The sequence below is a fragment of the Glycine max genome, chromosome 7 (assembly GCF_000004515.6).
Source record: "Glycine max cultivar Williams 82 chromosome 7, Glycine_max_v4.0, whole genome shotgun sequence".
NCBI classification, from domain to species: domain Eukaryota; kingdom Viridiplantae; phylum Streptophyta; class Magnoliopsida; order Fabales; family Fabaceae; genus Glycine; species Glycine max.
In genome coordinates this window covers 11,435,886-11,454,115 of record NC_038243.2, presented here as the reverse complement: position 1 = coordinate 11,454,115, position 18,230 = coordinate 11,435,886, and the positions used below count along the sequence as shown (strand labels likewise).

At 35.0% G+C, this 18,230-nt stretch overlaps 1 protein-coding gene across 2 annotated transcripts; it reads left to right on the top strand.

The window, feature by feature from the left end:
• Positions 1-5,685: 5,685 nt before the first annotated feature.
• Positions 5,686-14,436, top strand: LOC100812245 (transcription termination factor MTEF18, mitochondrial). 2 transcript variants are annotated; one of them, XM_003530105.5, is made up of 2 exons: positions 5,686-7,964; positions 14,078-14,436. In XM_003530105.5, exon 1 carries the CDS (start codon positions 5,851-5,853, stop codon positions 7,639-7,641), a length of 1,791 nt encoding a protein of 596 aa, XP_003530153.2. In that variant the 5' UTR covers positions 5,686-5,850; the 3' UTR covers positions 7,642-7,964; positions 14,078-14,436. The 2 variants fall into 2 exon arrangements, with proteins under 2 accessions (XP_003530153.2, XP_014633410.1); XM_014777924.3 differs by having other exon boundaries at positions 5,686-9,889.
• The last annotated feature ends 3,794 nt before the right edge of the window (positions 14,437-18,230 follow it).

The window sequence follows — 18,230 nt, the reverse complement described above, 5'->3', positions numbered from 1 at the left end:
AAACATAAAAAGTCACATCTTTTGATTTGTAATTGATTACACTATGAAGGTAATCGATTAACAGTGAATAATTTCGAAAAATAAATTTCCAAAAGTCACAATTCTTAAAGTGACTTGCTTCTGAAGAGTTTTTCAAAAGAGTCACAACTTTTAAAGTGACTAGTTTTCAAAAGAGTCACAATTTTTAAAAAGTGACTAGTTTTAAAGAAATTGCCAAGAGTCACAAACTTTAACTTGAGTCGTCAAATGATTATAAATATGTGACAATGACACGAATTTAAAATGACTGATTTCCTTTTATGCATAACAGATTTCCTTCATCTTTCTAAAAGTTTGTGTTCAATACTTTCTCTTTCAAGAAAAGTTCATTGACTAAAAACGTGTGCTATTCTTCTTCATTCCTTCTCTCTTGTCAAAAGATTCAAATGACTAACCGCCTGAGAATTCTTTTGTTTCTTCCCTTCTCCCTCTTGCCAAAAGATTCAAAGGACTAACCGCCTGAGAATTCTTTTGATTCTCCCTTCCCCTTCTTGACAAAATATTTCAAAGGACTAACCGCCTGAGATATCTTCTGTTTCTTACAAAAGATTTCAAAGGACTAACCACTTGAGGTATCTTTTGTTTCCCCTTACAAAGATTTAAGGGACTAACCGCCTAAGAATTCTTTGTCTTAACACATTGGAGCGTACATCCTTTGTGGTACAAGTAGAGCGTACATCTACTTGGGTTGTGATACTGAGAACAAGAGAGGGTACATTTCTTGTGGATCAGTTCAAGTGGAGCGTACATCCTCTTGGTTGTTCAAAGAGAACAAGGGAGGGTACATCCCTTGTGGATCTTTGCTTCTAAAGGATTTTATAAGGTTATTGGAAATCTCAAGAATCGGTGGTTGCTTAGGGACTGGATGTAGGCACGGGTTGTGGCCGAACCAGTATAAATCTTGTGTTTGTCTTCTTCTTCCCTACACTGTTTACTTTTCCGCTATGTTCTTTTATTTCTGCTTTACTTTTGTCTAAGTTATTGTTTTTGTTCTTTACTTGCTCATAACTTAGTAGTAAAGCCTAATTGAATATAGTAATATTAAGAAGGATAATTTTTTAATTAGTCAAGACACATTAATAAATAATTCAACCCCTCATTCTTAATTATTCCAAGGACACTTGATCCAACAAGTGGTATCAGAGCAAGTTTCTTGAGAAAAGTTTCACAACTTCAAGATTCATGGCCTCCTCAAATTCTTTGTTTCCCGAGGGAAACTCCATCCATAAGTCACCTATCTTTAATGGTGAGGGTTACCACTATTGGAAAACCCGAATACAAATCTTTATTGAAGCCATAGATTTAAACATTTGAGAAGCAATAGAAATAATACCTTATGTACCCACCATAGTAGATGCAAGCACAAGCACAACAACAGAAAAACCTAGAGATAAATGGACTGAAGAGGATAGAAGAAGAATCCAATATAATCTTAAAGCCAAAAATATTATTACTTCTGCCCTAGGAATAGATGAATATTTTAGAGTATCAAACTGTTCAAATGCAAAGGAGATGTGGGATATTCTCCAACTTACACATGAAGACACCACTGATGTGAAAAGATCTAGAGTCAACACCCTTACATATGAATATGAATTATTTAGGATGAACACTAATGAGAACATCCAAAACATGTAGAAAAGATTCACACACATAGTCAATCACCTTGCCTCCTTAGAAAAAACCTTTCTTAATGAAGATTTAATTAATAAAGTTTTGAGATGCTTAAGTAGGGAATGACAACCCAAGGTAATTGCTATTTCTGAAAGTAAAGATCTTTCTTCTATGTCTCTTGCTACTTTTTTTGGCAAACTGCAGGAACATGAAATGGAACTTCAACGTCTCAACCAAAATGAAGAGACTGAAAAAAGGAAAAGAAGCATAGCACTCAAAGCCTCCTCCTCAATGCAAGAAGAAGAATCTGATGATGAAGAGGAATTCTCACTCTTTGTGAAAAAGTTTCATAAATTCGTCAAAATTAGAAGAATGGAGAGACGTCATAACTTCGACAATGGGAAGAGATCTCAAGAAGGTTCCCCAACACTTAAATGCTATAAGTGTAATCGACCCGGTCACATAAAGGCACATTGCCCCACAAATGATTCATGGCCAAAAAAGAATGAGAAGAAAAGCCATGAAGAAAGAAGATCCAAGAAGACATATATTGCTTGGGATGACAATGACTCATCCGATGGTTTGGAGAAGGAGATCAACCTTCTATCCAAGGACTATGAGAGCGATGAGAATATCTCTCAAGAAGATTAAGCAAAAAGCAAAAGTCTGACTTCCATCTTTAAAGATCTAGGCACTTAAATCATGAAAAAGGTAACATCAAAACCATTATCTTTTAAATTAAGTTGGTTGAAACTTTCCTTTCAATTAACTTGTTTATATGATGACTAACAAAATTTTATTTGTTTGTCTTGGTTAATTACTATTTTGAGTATGTGCTTATATGTTTGATTGAGTTATTTTTCCTTTCTCAAAGCATGAAGTTTATTCTTAAAACAAATATTTGATGATGCCTATGATTCTTGCATAATTTTTTAATATGATATGTGAATTACTTGCTTAAGGCTCATTAATAATTAATTCAACCTCCTCTTCTTAATTATTCCAAGGCCACTTGATCCAACAATGATCTGTAGGCATTTCATCTTATTAATTGGGATGGTAAAAATAATTTTGACTATCATTAAGTATGTTTCCAAAACCAAGAGGCATTGTAACTTCATTAGAAAAAAATGTATTCCAATCCATGTATTCTTTGCAAAGAACCATTCATGAAAAATCAGAAATATGGCGCAACAACATTCTAGGAAGAAAAAATACTTAACCAAATCATGATTTTATTGAGTATTTTGAAAATTAAAAAAAAAATACATAATCGTGATTCTATTATTTCTTGAAAAATAAAAGTGAGGAAAGAAAAAGAAAAGTGAGAGAGGAAGGGAGAAGAGTTGGGGGTGTAGAAAAATGAAGAAGGATATAATGGTCAAATTACTATAGTTGGTAGTACCAATAGCAAATTTGGTAGTGAGAATAACAATTCCCTTTCAGCTTTGTTTCCATGGGCTTGAAAATTTTGCCATGTTTAATTTGTGAATCAACCTAGGTTGAATGCTAATAAGAACAATTGGAATATTGTGTAGAAAATCTATTCTTGTTTTTTAAATTTTAGTAGTTTCAAAATGAATTCATAACAATGGTGTTTTCACTATTATGAATTTGTGAAACAAGATTTTTTGTTGTTGAAGTTTTTGGAATTTCAATAGCTTTGGTCCCCTTTCCCATTTTCACTTTTTTTTTTGTTTGCAAACATAGCATTTTTAATTGTTAAATTTTATCCTATCATTTACATTTTGTTAAAGGATTTCAATTCATGCATCCCGTTTTTTCTTTTGTGCCTCCAAAAAACTCCAACAAACATAAAAAAAACCCTAACCTAGGCACCCCCTATTACATAATGGTCATTCTTGAAGAGTATTTTATTCTAGAATATGATTTTCATATTCTGGAATAGGTATTGCTGAATAGGTTTTTTTTGTATCCCTATGCACTTCCAAATATCTATTCTAGAATATAAAAAATTGGAATGGCTATTTCGAAAGTGTATAGGAATCCAACAATACCTATTTCAGAATATGAAAATCATATTCTAGAATAGGATTGCAAATTTTTTGACACCCCTTCACTTTTTCTTCACTTATTCACTCGTTCTTCTGTTCACTTATTCATTTATGTCTTTGTATTAGGGAGAAGAAACATCCTTATTCATTTAGATTTGCCTTGACTTCCTCGTTGCTGACAAGATCTCTCTTTTGATCAGATAGAAGATTAGAAGAAGTGTCCTTATTCATTTAGATTTGTCTTGGCTCCCTTGATGTTAACATTAGTGTTTGTGTCGAAGGAGGCCTTGACACCTGATGAAGTGTAACAACTCAAAGAAGGGTGCACTCGTGGAAGCATGCACCTTACAAGTAACATGCGTCAGCACTTGCTCGCACACCTTGCAGAGCATCACATGAAGCGGAGGTCAAAGAGGGTGAGAGTTGAGGTCATGCTTTACAACAAGTTTAAGATGATTTCTCCATTAGCATTTCCATGGGTTCATAGTAGCAGTGCAAGGAAAGGAAAGGGTTGTACTGAATGCAAAGGAAAAGGAAAGGGGTGCTAGGGCTAAGGACATATTTGTCCATTCACTGTTCTTATAGGGTGCATGAAGCAAAAATGGGGAGCAGGAAGTAATTGCCTTTGTCAAAATCTTCAATAGGCCCATAGGTAAACAATTTACATTGGGTTGAATTGGTCCATAGTAATGTGGTTGATTCCCTAAACCCTATACTTTTGTTGTGGTGTAGTTATCACCCCATTTTGTGCTAACTACACTCTAGTATTAAAAATCATTAAAAACATTAAAATTACATTTTGATTCCTAACCCTGAGTTGTACTTCTTGATAACATAATAAGTTTATGGTATGCCAATGTGATGGTAATATTATGGACTAACTTTACTTAATAATAAAGACTTAAATTATTTATAGAAAAAAATATTGGGGCGAAAAACACTTAAAAAATGTTTAGGAACTAAAAATAAAATGTTGACAAAGTTTAGGAGCCAAAAAGATAATGAATTTAAATTATTGTTTTCCACATTCTTCTATAATCGAAATCTTGTTTCAATTTGAACATTTCAAGTTTAATTTTAATTAAATAGTACTAATGATCATTGAACCAAACATGTTGTCTTTGAAAAATCCTATTTGATTCGGGTAGGACCAGAATCCGAGACCTCAAAATTTCAATCCTAGGTTAGTTTAAACACAAAGAGAGCAAGAAAACTATAAAAAAAAAGATTTATATTGACTCGTCTCAACCCTCAAGACACGTCCAATTCTTAGTAAACCACCAAGTTTCACTATATTCTTCAAAGATACATGTATTCGTCATAACCATTTATGCCTCTTACAAGCGAAGCTTTACACCAAGCTTGAACAACTCAATATTTTTTTATCCTACCAACACACTGTTGGCTCTAAAACAAATTTAAAGATTTATTGTATGTTTGGCTCACTGACCAGCTCTTAATCGTCTTACAAATAAATTTACACTTTATATAATTACTTTTTTCTCTCAAGATGTTTAAGATGTTCTAAGAGCTTTTAAACTTTACAACAATATATTATAGAAAGAATTTGAATGACAACGCATAGGTTCTTTAAAACTTGTGGTAGTTATAGGTCTTATTTTTCAAGTGTTTGTTATCTCTAAAAGGATATATTTCTTCACTTGAGCTTGTGTATGAAGATTGTGATCGTTGAAATATTAAATGCTGATTAAGTTGAAATAACCCACACCAATTAATTCACATGCTTATGACTAATTTTCTTATTTTTAAAGACTAATGTAACAACCTCACCACTTTCAAGTACTAAAATATTATTTAATCCAAATTATAAAAATATATAAATTTTAGTTTACTAAATTAACAATTCATTAATTATACTATGCTTTTTGTAGGGTAACTATACTTTCATTAAAAATCGTAAAAATCACAAAATTAAATTTACATTTTTTTAATCACGGGTCTATCTTGTTAAATAATGTGTATGGGTTATTGCAATCTGCAAATTTCGTTATATGTGAGTTGATTATTATTGATAAAAAAATTAAATCAATCGATATGTTTATAAAAAAAATAAATAAATCAACCGACATTTATAATTTAGAAATTAATTTGATAGAAGAAGAGGAGGTATGAAAAAAAATCTCTTTAGAACAAATGTGGCATACTGCCATCCTTGGGGCAAATGCAAATCAAATTAAACAAGAGGAAACAGCAGTTGAAGAGGAGAAAAGCAAACAAAGCAAAGCAAAAACCCTGGCTTCAGTTCAGAGCAAAAAAAAAAAAAAAAAACATGTCCCTCCACCGCCATGTTTGCACAACCACCTCAAAGCTCTCAGCAGCAGCAGCAGCAGCGATCCCTTGGAAGTACAAGAAGTTCGCGATAGCACAGGGCCAGAAGTCCCTCACTGACTACCTCCACGCTACTCGCTGCATCCCTTACGCCTACGCTGACAAAATCGCCAAGAACTCCCTCACATCCCTCACCACCCTCATCACCACTACTCTCGGTGGTTCCTTCTCCCCTCCCCACTTCCCCCACAACCTTAACAAGTTCCTCAGGTACCACCCCATCAACGAATTCGAGTTCTTCTTCGAGAGCATCGGCATTCATCCCTCCAAGCTCGGTTCTTTGCTGCCCCAAGACAATTTTTTTTTCTCAGAAGATGATACCCTTTTGAATGCTGCTCGTGTTCTCCATGAATTTGGGTTTCCCTGGGACAGGCTTGGGATTTTGTATGTGGAGAGTGGCTGTTTTTTCAAGTGCGGTGCTTCTGAGTTGAAGGGTAGGCTTTGTGGGTTCAAAAGGTATGGTTTTTGCAATGCGCAGGTTGTGGGGATATGTTTGGCTTTTCCCTTTGTGTTTGATGGCCAAAAGGGTGATGAGGTTGAGGCTTTGTTTTGTGATCTGGGATTGCTGTTTGGGGAGCTTGGTTTGGCTGAGTGTGTTGAGGGGAAGGGGAACAATAGTGTTGATGATTGGATTGGGGTGTGTAGGAAGATAAGGTTGTTTTATGATTTGAATGGTGGGAGGAGCTTAGTGGAACTCGTTGGAGGGAACAATGGTGTTGGTGTAGGTGTCATTTTGGAGCATGGGGAAGAGGAGTTGGTTCAAGCAACTGAGTATTTTTGTAGTTTTGGTGCGAAGAAGGAGGATGTGGCGCGGTTGATTGTAGATGGACGGGAGTTGTTGGAGCTTGATTTGAAGACACGGGTGGTTGATGTGGTGAAGCTGTTGAAATACTTTGGAATGAGCTCCGACGATGTTGAGGATGTTAGGAGGGATTATGCTCATGTGTTGGGGACAGTTAAGATGGGTAATCTGCCCAACGTGATGAGGGCTTTGGGTTTACATGAATGGTTCTTTGGTAAGATCAAGGATGGGAATCATTGTTTGTTAGTTAGTTTTGTTGCGAGCTATCCCAATGAAGTCCAGGATGAAGGCTATCTAGGTTGCTTGAAGGCGATTCAGGAGTCGAGAACCCCAACTCACAATATTAGCAAGTTGAATTTCTTGCACGCCATTGGCTTTGGCGAAAATGCTTTGACCATGAATGTGTATGCTCAGATGCATGGAACAAGTGTCGAGTTACAAAAGAGATTTGATTGCCTTCTACGTCTTGGGATTGAGTTTTCGAAGGTCTGTAAGATGATCACGATTTATCCTAAGATTCTTAGCCAAAACCCTCAAAATTTAGAGCAAAAGGTTAATTTCTTTTGTCAAGAAATGGGACACTCGCTGGAGCATTTGGTAACTTTTCCAGCATTCTTGTGCTTTGACTTAGAGAACCGCATTAAGCCTAGGTACAGGTTCCATATGTGGATTATGGAAAAGGGTCTGTCTTCCAAAAAATATTCCATTGCAAGCATGGTTGCGACAAGCAACAAGAATTTTGTTGCTCGTGCTTTTAAAATTCACCCAGCTGCTCTGAAACATTGGTTTGAGCAATTCTATCCAAGAAATTTGCAAGTGTGATGACAATGATTTTTTACAATTGTGATTGTCTATGAAGCTCCAACAATTATTCCAAACTAATTTGTACAGATTCTTAAACTTGGTTACTTCCTATTTTTTGGTTTGGAGTTGAAGACAAACCTTTCGGAGTTTGGATATTGTTGGAGAAATTGTGAGAGAGGTGTATTTGCTTTGCAGTGATAGTGAGACATTGAGAATGACCTGGAAATTTCTTATCATGCTTTACTTCATTCTTATGACCTGATCTCAGTCCTGATTCAGACAGAAAGAAACCACAAATTCTGTGAACCATTAGTTGTGCTTCTTCAAAGTGATTATATCAGGTAGGACAACCATTTGTAAGTATTTGTACTTTTAACACGACTTCATTGATTTGATGCTTTCAAATGAACTTGTTTTCGCTGATCAAAAAAAAAAAAATGAACTTGTTTTCCCCTTTAAATTTTAAACTTGTGTATATGATAAATAATTCAGCAATTATTCAGTGCAACTTTGATGGGATGGTTAAGGCCAGAGGTTGGCTCATATACTGGTACTAAACTTTATTACTTTCTAGAAGCTTTAGAATGGGTAGAGTTTCCCATTACCCTAAACTTTTAATCATAAATTTTTTTTCAGTCATAGATTCTTGGGCCTTAGCACATGTTTGGAATATCTAAGGTTTTACCATAGAAGATCAGATTATTCTAATTATTTCCCAATATACTTGTTTAATACTAACAATCTAAATATATAAGTATTTCCTAATGAGTAATGATATAGCTGTTGAGGAAGTGGATTGGATGGGAACAAATGTTTTAAGTATTTGTTTCTCTTCCTCTCTTGGATCCAATGTTGCTTATGAATAGTTTCATTCACTTTTGCATGGCTTTTCACAATTATTTATTTGGTTTCTCTATAAAGATTAGTTGTTTATCTGTTATCCAGAGAGGTTGGTAATAAGTCACCAGAAATTCTAGCATCACTTAATATTCTTCACTTTATAGTTATTTTACTGTAGAAAAATGGGGAAATCTAAATTTTGATGAATTTCTTTTCAGTGAGTGTAACAAACTGAGAACAGATCCATCTTTCTCCAGGTAGGGTGAGGATTAGGGAAGGGAAGGTCTAGAGGGTTACTTTCTATTATATGTAACACCTATTAATGGACCCCAAGGTGAAGAATCAAGGATATGAAACCTTTTTATACAAGACCATCCAATTGTTTGCATATTACCATATTTTATTAAATACCATTATGAAAGGTTATAAAAAATGACATGATGGAAAGTAATATTAGGTGCATTTCAAAGCTCTGCTGCATGTTATACCATAGCAATCTTGACCTGCATTTTTGGCAGAAAAATGATATTTTGTCTAGGATGGAAGTTGTACAATTGAATGCAAGTCTATGTCAAGTCATTCTGTTTCCAGATTTCTGAATGTTCCTAGGACCATTTCTAGCTCTTCTAATGCTTTTGTGGGTCTTGTCTAGTTGTTTTACCTTGTTTCTGAATACTATTTATGTATCAAACATCTTGTGCATTGCCTTTCATATAAGAGTTTTGTAGAAGTTTCACAGAAAATCAGTTTGAAATTGAGTTAAACTAGTATCTGCCACAGTGAAATATACTGCAACTTTTATTACTGTTGTTCAGGACTGTCTAGTTCTGGGGATGCTGTTGGAAGATTTCTTTTACTAAAATTTTATTCATGTTGCTAACTTATTCGGGTGATTATTAGTATTGGAAGATATCTTTATTACAGGACTTGGAAAGTGGAAACTTATATTGGGATAATTTTTTAATGTTTGATTCTTTCCTCTTTGGTTTTATTTAATTATGTTTAGATTTTTGTGTATTACAATCACTATTTGAGATGTTGGAGGATGATGCTCCTCTTTCTTACTTAAAAGTAACGCTGCATTCCATTATGGCCTTAACCAATCTTGAGTTACAAAGCAGGTAACAGAAGTTCATTCTTTCTTAAAAGTAAGACTGCATTCCATTATGGCCTTAACAAGGTAACAGGGCAGTTCATATATGCACTCACCCAAATGCACACTCTATTTCTACATTTTTTCATCTGAATCAGTCCTAGTTTCTATTTTCTTTCTTTTTTTCAACAATGTCTCTTTCTAAAAGATTTAGAGAATCAAGGTGCTCATTGGTAACCTGAACTTCCTTCAAGCTCTGACCCATTGAACTAGAAGATTATTTTCTTGTGATCCATTTCTCTTGCATCTTCATGTGCAATGCCATATTGTAAGGTACAGAATATCTGATTCACCTTATTAAATTTTGGTTGAACTTATGTTTTTGGTTTTTATACTTAGGCTGTGCTTATGTTTCTATGGATCACATAAATAGTTTTGGGAAATTCACATTTGTCGAGCTTGAAATAAAGTTTAAGAATTGAGGCTTATCTTTAGCTCTCAATGGAGTATCCGAATATCAATTATTAATTTGGTGGGAATTATAAAAAAAGGCAGGTAATTGTGTTGAATATTTGTGAAACTACTGTAACCGGAATTTTGGAAATAACTCAAGTTGTTTGGCTTGTTGTTTTGGTACATATGCTTACGTAAGTTTTTCCCAATCCCAAGTTTCCTTCATATGCTATTATAGGGCTCATAAATTGAAAAAGAGATGTATCTCCCACATGAACAAGTAGAAACTTCACATAATTAAATTAAAAAAATGATTTAAGAGTGTGGAAAAGGTGATTGAGGTTGTGACTTGTTAGTTGGAGTGACTATCTTGATGACATGAGTATCCTTTATAACATGAGTATTCTTGATAATAACTTAACAAATAATAGGGTAAGCAAATATTGTTCGCTATCTATCTTAAACTCACCTTTGCACAAATTATGATTGAGCTAAGACAGTGGAGGTTTAGGATTAAGTGTTATTGTTTCTGAGACTTAGGGAGTTTAGGTTTAGGGTGCTTTTAATTTGCTAAAAAGACAAGACAGACAGAACAATGTTAGACAAATAGCTGAGTCACAAAACAACTTTTTGTATTGTATGCTGTTTGATGGTCGATGCATAACACAAATAATTGTGTTATATCTTGTTTGATGTGCTTATGTACTGGATAAAATAATATAAATTTTACTATAAAATTCTAGGTGCATTAGTAGCACCTTGATGGCGCAACAAAGGAGATACACCTCCACAGAGGAGGTGCGACCCCTGATGCCACCGGGCGCTAGGCCTCGTGGCGCGAGGCTCCCATAGGGTCACGGTATGGCAGCAGTGACATGGTGGTCAACACGACCTTGTCGGAGTTGGCCAAAAGAAAAAAAAAATATAGCAAGGAGGAAGATGACGATGGGAACATTTGAATAAATTAACAATGAAAACAAAGAAATAATGAGTAAAAAGAGAACAACAACAGTCCATACGACCCTTGTCGGTGGTCAAGGTGCCCACGCCTGTGGTCAAGGTGGTCCTCATTGGCGGCCATGGTATGATGTTTGGAGAAGGAGGTTTAGAGAAGGAGATGCATATGGAAAAAGAAAAAAAGGTGTGGGATACTGAAAAGTTGAAAAATAGAGATAGTATTGTATTTTTACTTTTGTTAGACACTGGAGAAAAAGTTGTATGAGGTTTAGTGAGTTACAAGTTTTTGGGTATTTGTCCAGTCCATCATTTTTTATTTTGTACTATCCCCCAATCATTTTTTAAATCAAACATTGGACAGATATTTTTGTGTTGTCCAGTCTTTTATTTTTTAACGAATCAAACGCATCCTTAGGATTTACAATTGTCAATTGTGGTTACTTATATTTTTCCTTAAAATATTATCTTACTAACTTTTATTGTGCTTGTTTTGTGTGCTCTATGTTTTGCTTGCGAGTCTTGCACATAATGAACCAAAATGAAGAAAATAGAGAAACCATCTTGAATCATCAAGCCTACTTTGTACTAGTTGTGGTGATATCAATGTATATACATCTAGTTCAAAAGTCTTATGAATTGAATAGTAAACACCTAGTTAAAAATAATAGCAGCAGACAAGGTGGGAAACAAAGCTTGTGTTTGTATATATATACTGCTTTATACTATTCTAGTACTAGACCTGCTTTTAAGGCATGATAATTAAATGTTATCTAATGGTTTTTGTTTGTAAGAGCTAAAAGGAAACCATAAAAACATTGTGTTACCAAACAAAGGCATCACCAATGTTTTAAGAACCCGGATTGGACAAAACCTGATGGCTCACCCAATTCGTTTTGCTAAAATGATCAGAAATGTATTGGACTCGATGTGACCAGATTGAAGCAACCGATTTTGTAGAAAATTGGTAACTGCAAAGACTAAGGCTACCTCAGAAGTGAATGACTGAGGAGCAATAGAAGCTTGAGCACAGACTCGAGTTTGGCTAGAAGAACCAACCTTAGCTAATATTCCTTTTGTGGCTTTTGGTGGGAACTTCTGGAAGGATGATGACAGTGTTTTGGGGGACCTCACAATATCTCGTGAAATAACCCAGATCCAAAACCTTCCTAAGAGGCTTCAACACTTGAGAGACTTGTCCTACTCATTGATTGCGACAAAAATTACTAATCAAAGTGAGGGATCCAAGTATCCCATTGTCTGTCAGCACCAGGTAGGTGATATGAGAAGAAATGAGGGAGCCCTAATCCATATCCATCCCTATTTGGATCCCATAAATGAACTCAACCCGATCAAAGTTGATGTTAGAAGTGTGAGTAATGGGCATGAGGTTGCAATAAAAGAAGACATCCCAAGAATTTGTTAGAGTGATCATGGATTCCCTAAGGATCCTTCATGGAGTGTTCTTGGAAGCTTGAATCCTTTGTCCGACATGTAAAGCTTAGTAGCCATCTTCTTGTGATCCTTGGTTCTGTTCAACCACTAATAAGAAGGAGTGAGGAGAGCATCAGTATCGAGCATAGGTTAGAGGTTCATCGGGGTCTTCAAGAAGTTGTTCAGGGTGCGAACATCAAATTTCACAGTCTTGTCCCACACCTTGACCTTGGTAGGATAGGTTCCCTCCGTGTCATAGGCGTTGGTATAAAACTTCATCATCAACGCCTCATCAATGTTGTCCTTGGCCAGGGTGGTCAACATTTGATCCCACTTATAAGGCCGAACAGTGTGTCTCGAAAGGCAAGTCTTCCTCAAATATGGAGAATTCGATGCTATTAAGAATGAGCTAGAGCATTGCAAGTGGGATCGGATGTTGACCATCCTGTCAAAGACAACGTTGATGAGGTGTTGGTGATGTACTTTTATACCAACGCCTATGATATAAAGGGGATCTATCCTATCAAGGTCAAGGTGTGGGGCAAGACTTTGAAATTTGATGCCTGCACCTTGAACACTTTCCTGAAGACCCGAGTGAACCTCCAACCTATGCCCGGGAATGATGCTTTCCTCACCCCTTATGATTAGTGGCTGAAAACACCAAGGATCACACGGTGATGGCTGCCAAGATTTGCATGCCAGGCAAAGGATTTGAGCTCCCGAAGAACACTACAGGAGGATCCTTAGGGAGTCCATGACCACTCTGACCAAGTCTTGGAGTGTCTTCTCTTATTATAACTTCATGCTCACTACTCACCCTTGTGACATCAACTTTGATTATGATTGGGTTGAGCTCATTTATGGGATGGATATGGATTTGGGATCCATTATTTCTTCTCAAATCAGCCAACCGATGCGAATTAACTATAGGATGCTTGGATTCCCTGCTTTGATTAGTAATCTCTGTTGCAGTCAAGGAGTGGGACATGTTTCTCTAGTGTTGAAGTCTCTTGGGAAGGTTTTGGATCTAGGTTATTTCAAGAGATACTGTGAGGTCCTTGTAGACATTGTCATCGTCCTTCCAGATGTTCCCACCAGATGCCGCAATAGGAATGTTGTTGCTAAGGCTGTTTCTTTTAGCCAAGCTCGGGCTCGTGCCCGAGCTTTTGTTGCTCCTCAACACTTCACTTCTGAGGCTGTTTCTTTAGGTCAATGTTCTCTGTTCACATGCTTAGCTTCACCATTTTGTTGAGGAGTACCTGATACAATCCTTTTCATTTTGATTCCATACTTATAGCAGAACCTCTTAAATTTTGTGTCTTCATATTTACCACCATTGTCAGTTCTGAGCGTTTTGATCTTCAACCCTGTCTCATTTTCAACCATGGCTTTCTAGATCTTAAAAGCCTTAAATAATTTTGACTTGTGTTTTAGAAAGTAAACCTATACCTTCTACAAAAGTCACAAAGTATTGTTTCCCACCAACTTATGATACAGATGTTGGTCCCCAAACATTAGAGTGACCAAGCTTGAGTTTTTCCTTCTTTGGGGTTCTTCTATTTGTCTGAAAGCTAACTTTTTTCTACTTTCCAAATATACAGTTTTCGCACATGTCAATTTCAACTGATTGAAGTCTTGGTAATTTCCCTTTTGAGTGCATAATCTTCATCCCTTGGACAGGTTTGAAGGGGACTCTTCTCTCCTTAAGAGTATTTTGGACAAGTTTAATGGACTTCAAACCTATGTTGGTGAGAGGTTTGACTCCTTGGAACTTCAAGTGGACACACGATTCGAGGAGATGAACTCAAGGATTGCAAAGGTTGAAGAAGATGTCACCATCATTCACGACTGCCTTGATTTACCTCCACCACCACCATCAGTTTAGACATTACTATTATTATTAGTATTTTGATTTCTAGCCATGTATTTGGCTTTATTAGTATGACATTTGAACACTTATTTCTTTTAATATTTGCTTAGTATGACTGAACATGATGTTTATGGTTTGTGATATATGACTAAGTGGTTTGCATCTCAAATTGGTTTTATTCAAATTATGCTTTATGTATGTTTTAGAATCATTTATGTTTATTTTACAAATTATGCTTTGTGTATGTTTTAAATTATTCATGTTTTATGCACTTTGGCCTTTTAGATGTTGTCAAAGGGGGAGAGAAAAATGGGTATTTTAGAAATCAAGATATTATATTTTCAAAAGTTTTAAAATTAAGCATAAATTCAAAAAGAAATGGGGAGAAAGAGATGAGTGAACGGTAGAACAAAACTTGTATATATTCTCTTGATTTCAGGATTGTCATCATACAAAAGGGGGAGATTGTGAAAGCAATGACTTTCAAGATTATTTTGATGATGCCAAAGAATCAAGAGTTAAGCAAGTTCCAAAGAATCAGGAGTCAAAAAGCTTCAAGAATCAAGTTTCAAAGAATCAAGATTCAAGAATAATCAAGTTTTAAGAATCAAGATTCAAGAATAATCAAGATCAAGATTCAAGAATCAAGAGAAGACTCAATCAAGATAAGTACTAAAAAAGTTTTTCAAAAACATTGAGTAGCACAAGAATTTTTCACAAAATCTTTTACCAAAGAGTTTTACTCTTTGGTAATCGATTACCAGTAGCCAGCATTGTTTTCAAAACTGATTTACAAAGCTGTAATCGATTACCAATGTTTTAAAACGTTAGATTTCAAATTTCAAGAGTCACAACTTGTGATAAAACATTTTCAAACCATTTCAAACTTGTGTAATCGATTACACAATGCTTGTAATCGATTACCAGAGTATCTAAACGTTTTGATTTTCAAATTTAAACATGAAGAGTCACATCTTTTGATATGTAATCGATTACACTATAATGGTAATCGATTACCAGTGACTAATTTCGAAAAATAAATTTCCAAAAGTCAATTTTTAAAGTGACTTGTTTCTGAAGATTTTTTCAAAAGTCACAACTTTTTAAGTGACTAGTTTTCAAAAGAGTCATAATTTTTTAAAAGATGACTAGTTTTAAAGAAATTGTCAAGAGTCACAAACTTTAACTTGAGTCATCAAATGATTATAAATATGTGACCATGACATGAATTTCAAGTAACGTTTTTTTACAGAACTTTCTGATTCATTTCTCTTCATCTTTTTAAGAGTTTTTGTTCAATACTTTCTCTTTCAAGAAAAGTTCATTGACCAAAAACTTGTGTTACTTTTCTTCTTCATTCACTACTCCCTCTTGCCAAAAGAATTGAAGGACTAATCGCCTAAGTTCTTTTGTGTCTCTCTTCTCCCTCTTCCAAGACAATTCAAAGGACTAACCGCCTGAGAATTCTTTTGATTCTTCCCTTCCCCTTAAACAAAAGATTTTAAAGGACTAATCGCCTGAGATATCTTTTGTTTTCCCTTACAAAGATTCAAAGGACTAACCGCCTGAGAATTCTTTGTCCTAACACATTGGAGGGTACATCCTTTGTGGTACAAGTAGAGGGTACATCTACTTGGGTTGTTATACTGAGAACAAGAGAAGGTGCATCTCTTGTGGATCAGTTCAAGTGGAGGATACATCCACTTGGTTGTTCAAAGAGAACAAGGGAGGGTACATCCCTTGTGGATCTTTGACTTGTAAAGGATTTTACAAGGTTGAAAGAAATCTCAAGAACTGTTGGTTGCTTGGGGACTGGATGTAGGCACGGATTGTGGTCGAACCAGTATAAATCTTGTGTTTGTCTTCTTATTCCTTACACTCTTTAATTTTCGCTGTGTACTTTTAATTGCCGCTTTTACTTTTGGTTAAGTTATTGTTTCTGTTCTTTACTTTCTTAACTTAGTAGTAAAAGCCTAGTTAAATCTACTAACATTAAGAAGGATAAATTTTTAATTAGTCAAGACACATTAATTATTAATTCAACCCCCCTTCTTAATTATTCCGAGGTCACTTGATCCAACAGTAACATTTGCCTCAACATTCTCCTCTTGAATCTTTGATGCAATCTTGCACTGGTTTTTGTAATGCCCGGTGTTTCCACAATTCCAATACTCGATAGACTTCGAGTTGTGGGAACTTCGATGATTCCTGGATTTGGACCTCCTATGGTCTTTTTATTTTCCACATCCATATCCTCTGGTTGAATTTCTTCCTCTTGACTCTATATGCAAAACTAAAGAGGTTGACGATTTACTCGACTTTCCCTGCTAGATCTCTTCACTGAAAACCAGATCATGAACACAGTTGAACCTCAACTTATTACTTCCCGATGAGCTGTTCACGCTTGTGATAGTAGTATTCTAACATTCGGGTAGAGAAGACAAAAGTATCAATGCTGGTATACGTCTTCATCGAATTCAATTCTAACTGAACTTAATTGGGCTGTGACTATATTGAGTTCATTGAGATGTTGCGTTGCTGATGCGCCTTCTAACATTCGTAAATTAAGCAACCTCCTCATCAAATGAACTTTGTTTGAGGCTGACAACTTTTCATACATATTGGAAATAGCCTCCATAAGATCCACCATGGTTGTTTCTTTTGCAATGTTGAAAGCAACATTGCGAGATAACGTCAATTGGATAACTTCGAGGGCTTGTCTATTAAGAAGAGCCCAATCTTCATCCTTCATGCCCTCCAATTGATTTCCCGAGAGAGGTTGATACAACTTTTTCTAATATAGATAACCTTTGATTCGCATCTTCCAAAAGCCAAAGTCCGCACTATCAAAGTTCTTTATTTTCACCTTTCATTCTTCTGCAGCCATTGTTCTCACTCAAATCTAACTCCCTTTGGATTTTTTTATAATAATTGACAAAAATAACAACCAAAGCTCTAATACCAGTTATTGGGAAATTACACTAATTTCTTATAATCAAATTTGCAAGAAACAAAATAAATGTGGAATAAGCACACACAAAATTGATAACGGAGTTCAATCAATTATGCGTACGTCTTTAGGTTGCTTTAAACCTTTTATTGAAAGAGAAAATTATATGATAGATGTTTACAAAACACTCAACTCACAACCCAATTACACCTAGAAAATATATATATATATATATATATATATATTTTTTTTTTTTTTTTTTTTTTTTTCTCTCTCTCTCATGTTGAAATTGATTGTATAGTAGTTATAGTAAGGTGGTATTTATACATGCCTAGAAAAATTACATTTCATTCATTTCTTTTTCTATTTTTATTCTATCTAATACTATAATGTTTTTCTGTTTTTTTTTTTCTCCATAAAAGAATGATATATGCTTCATTCATTTTATTGGGTTGTTTGACCAAGTCCAACACAACACTGGTGTGTCACGTGCATTTTCCAAATCCACCATTTTCATTTCCTATAACATCCTTGGCCGGGCATTCGTTATTGGCTTGGTCAGGTACTTCTTTACTTCACCAACAATTACAATTTTAGTTTGATTTAACTTTCTATGTTGATGAAGGAGTTTATGCTAGTTCTTGTTTCAATTTTTGTGGATTGGGTTTTTAATTTCTTGCCGTGTCTTGCTTCTGTTGCACTAATTAGTTGTTCTTTGGCATAACTTATATAAGCTTCAAATTTCTTTGATGAGTTTGATGAAGAAACAGCACCTGAAGTTGACCTAACTTTGATTCCTTGGCTATAAATTCTGAATTTTTTCGAGCTTATGTTTATTTTAATTTAAAGAAATCAAATGTTTGTTTATGTTTGGAACTTATTTATGAACTTGTATTGTCATGAATATTGTTATTTAAGATATTAGGTACTTTCTAGACAATTATTTTAAATTTGGAGTATTGAATAATTAAATTATGTTATATATATTGATCTAGTTCTTAAAACATTGGTTT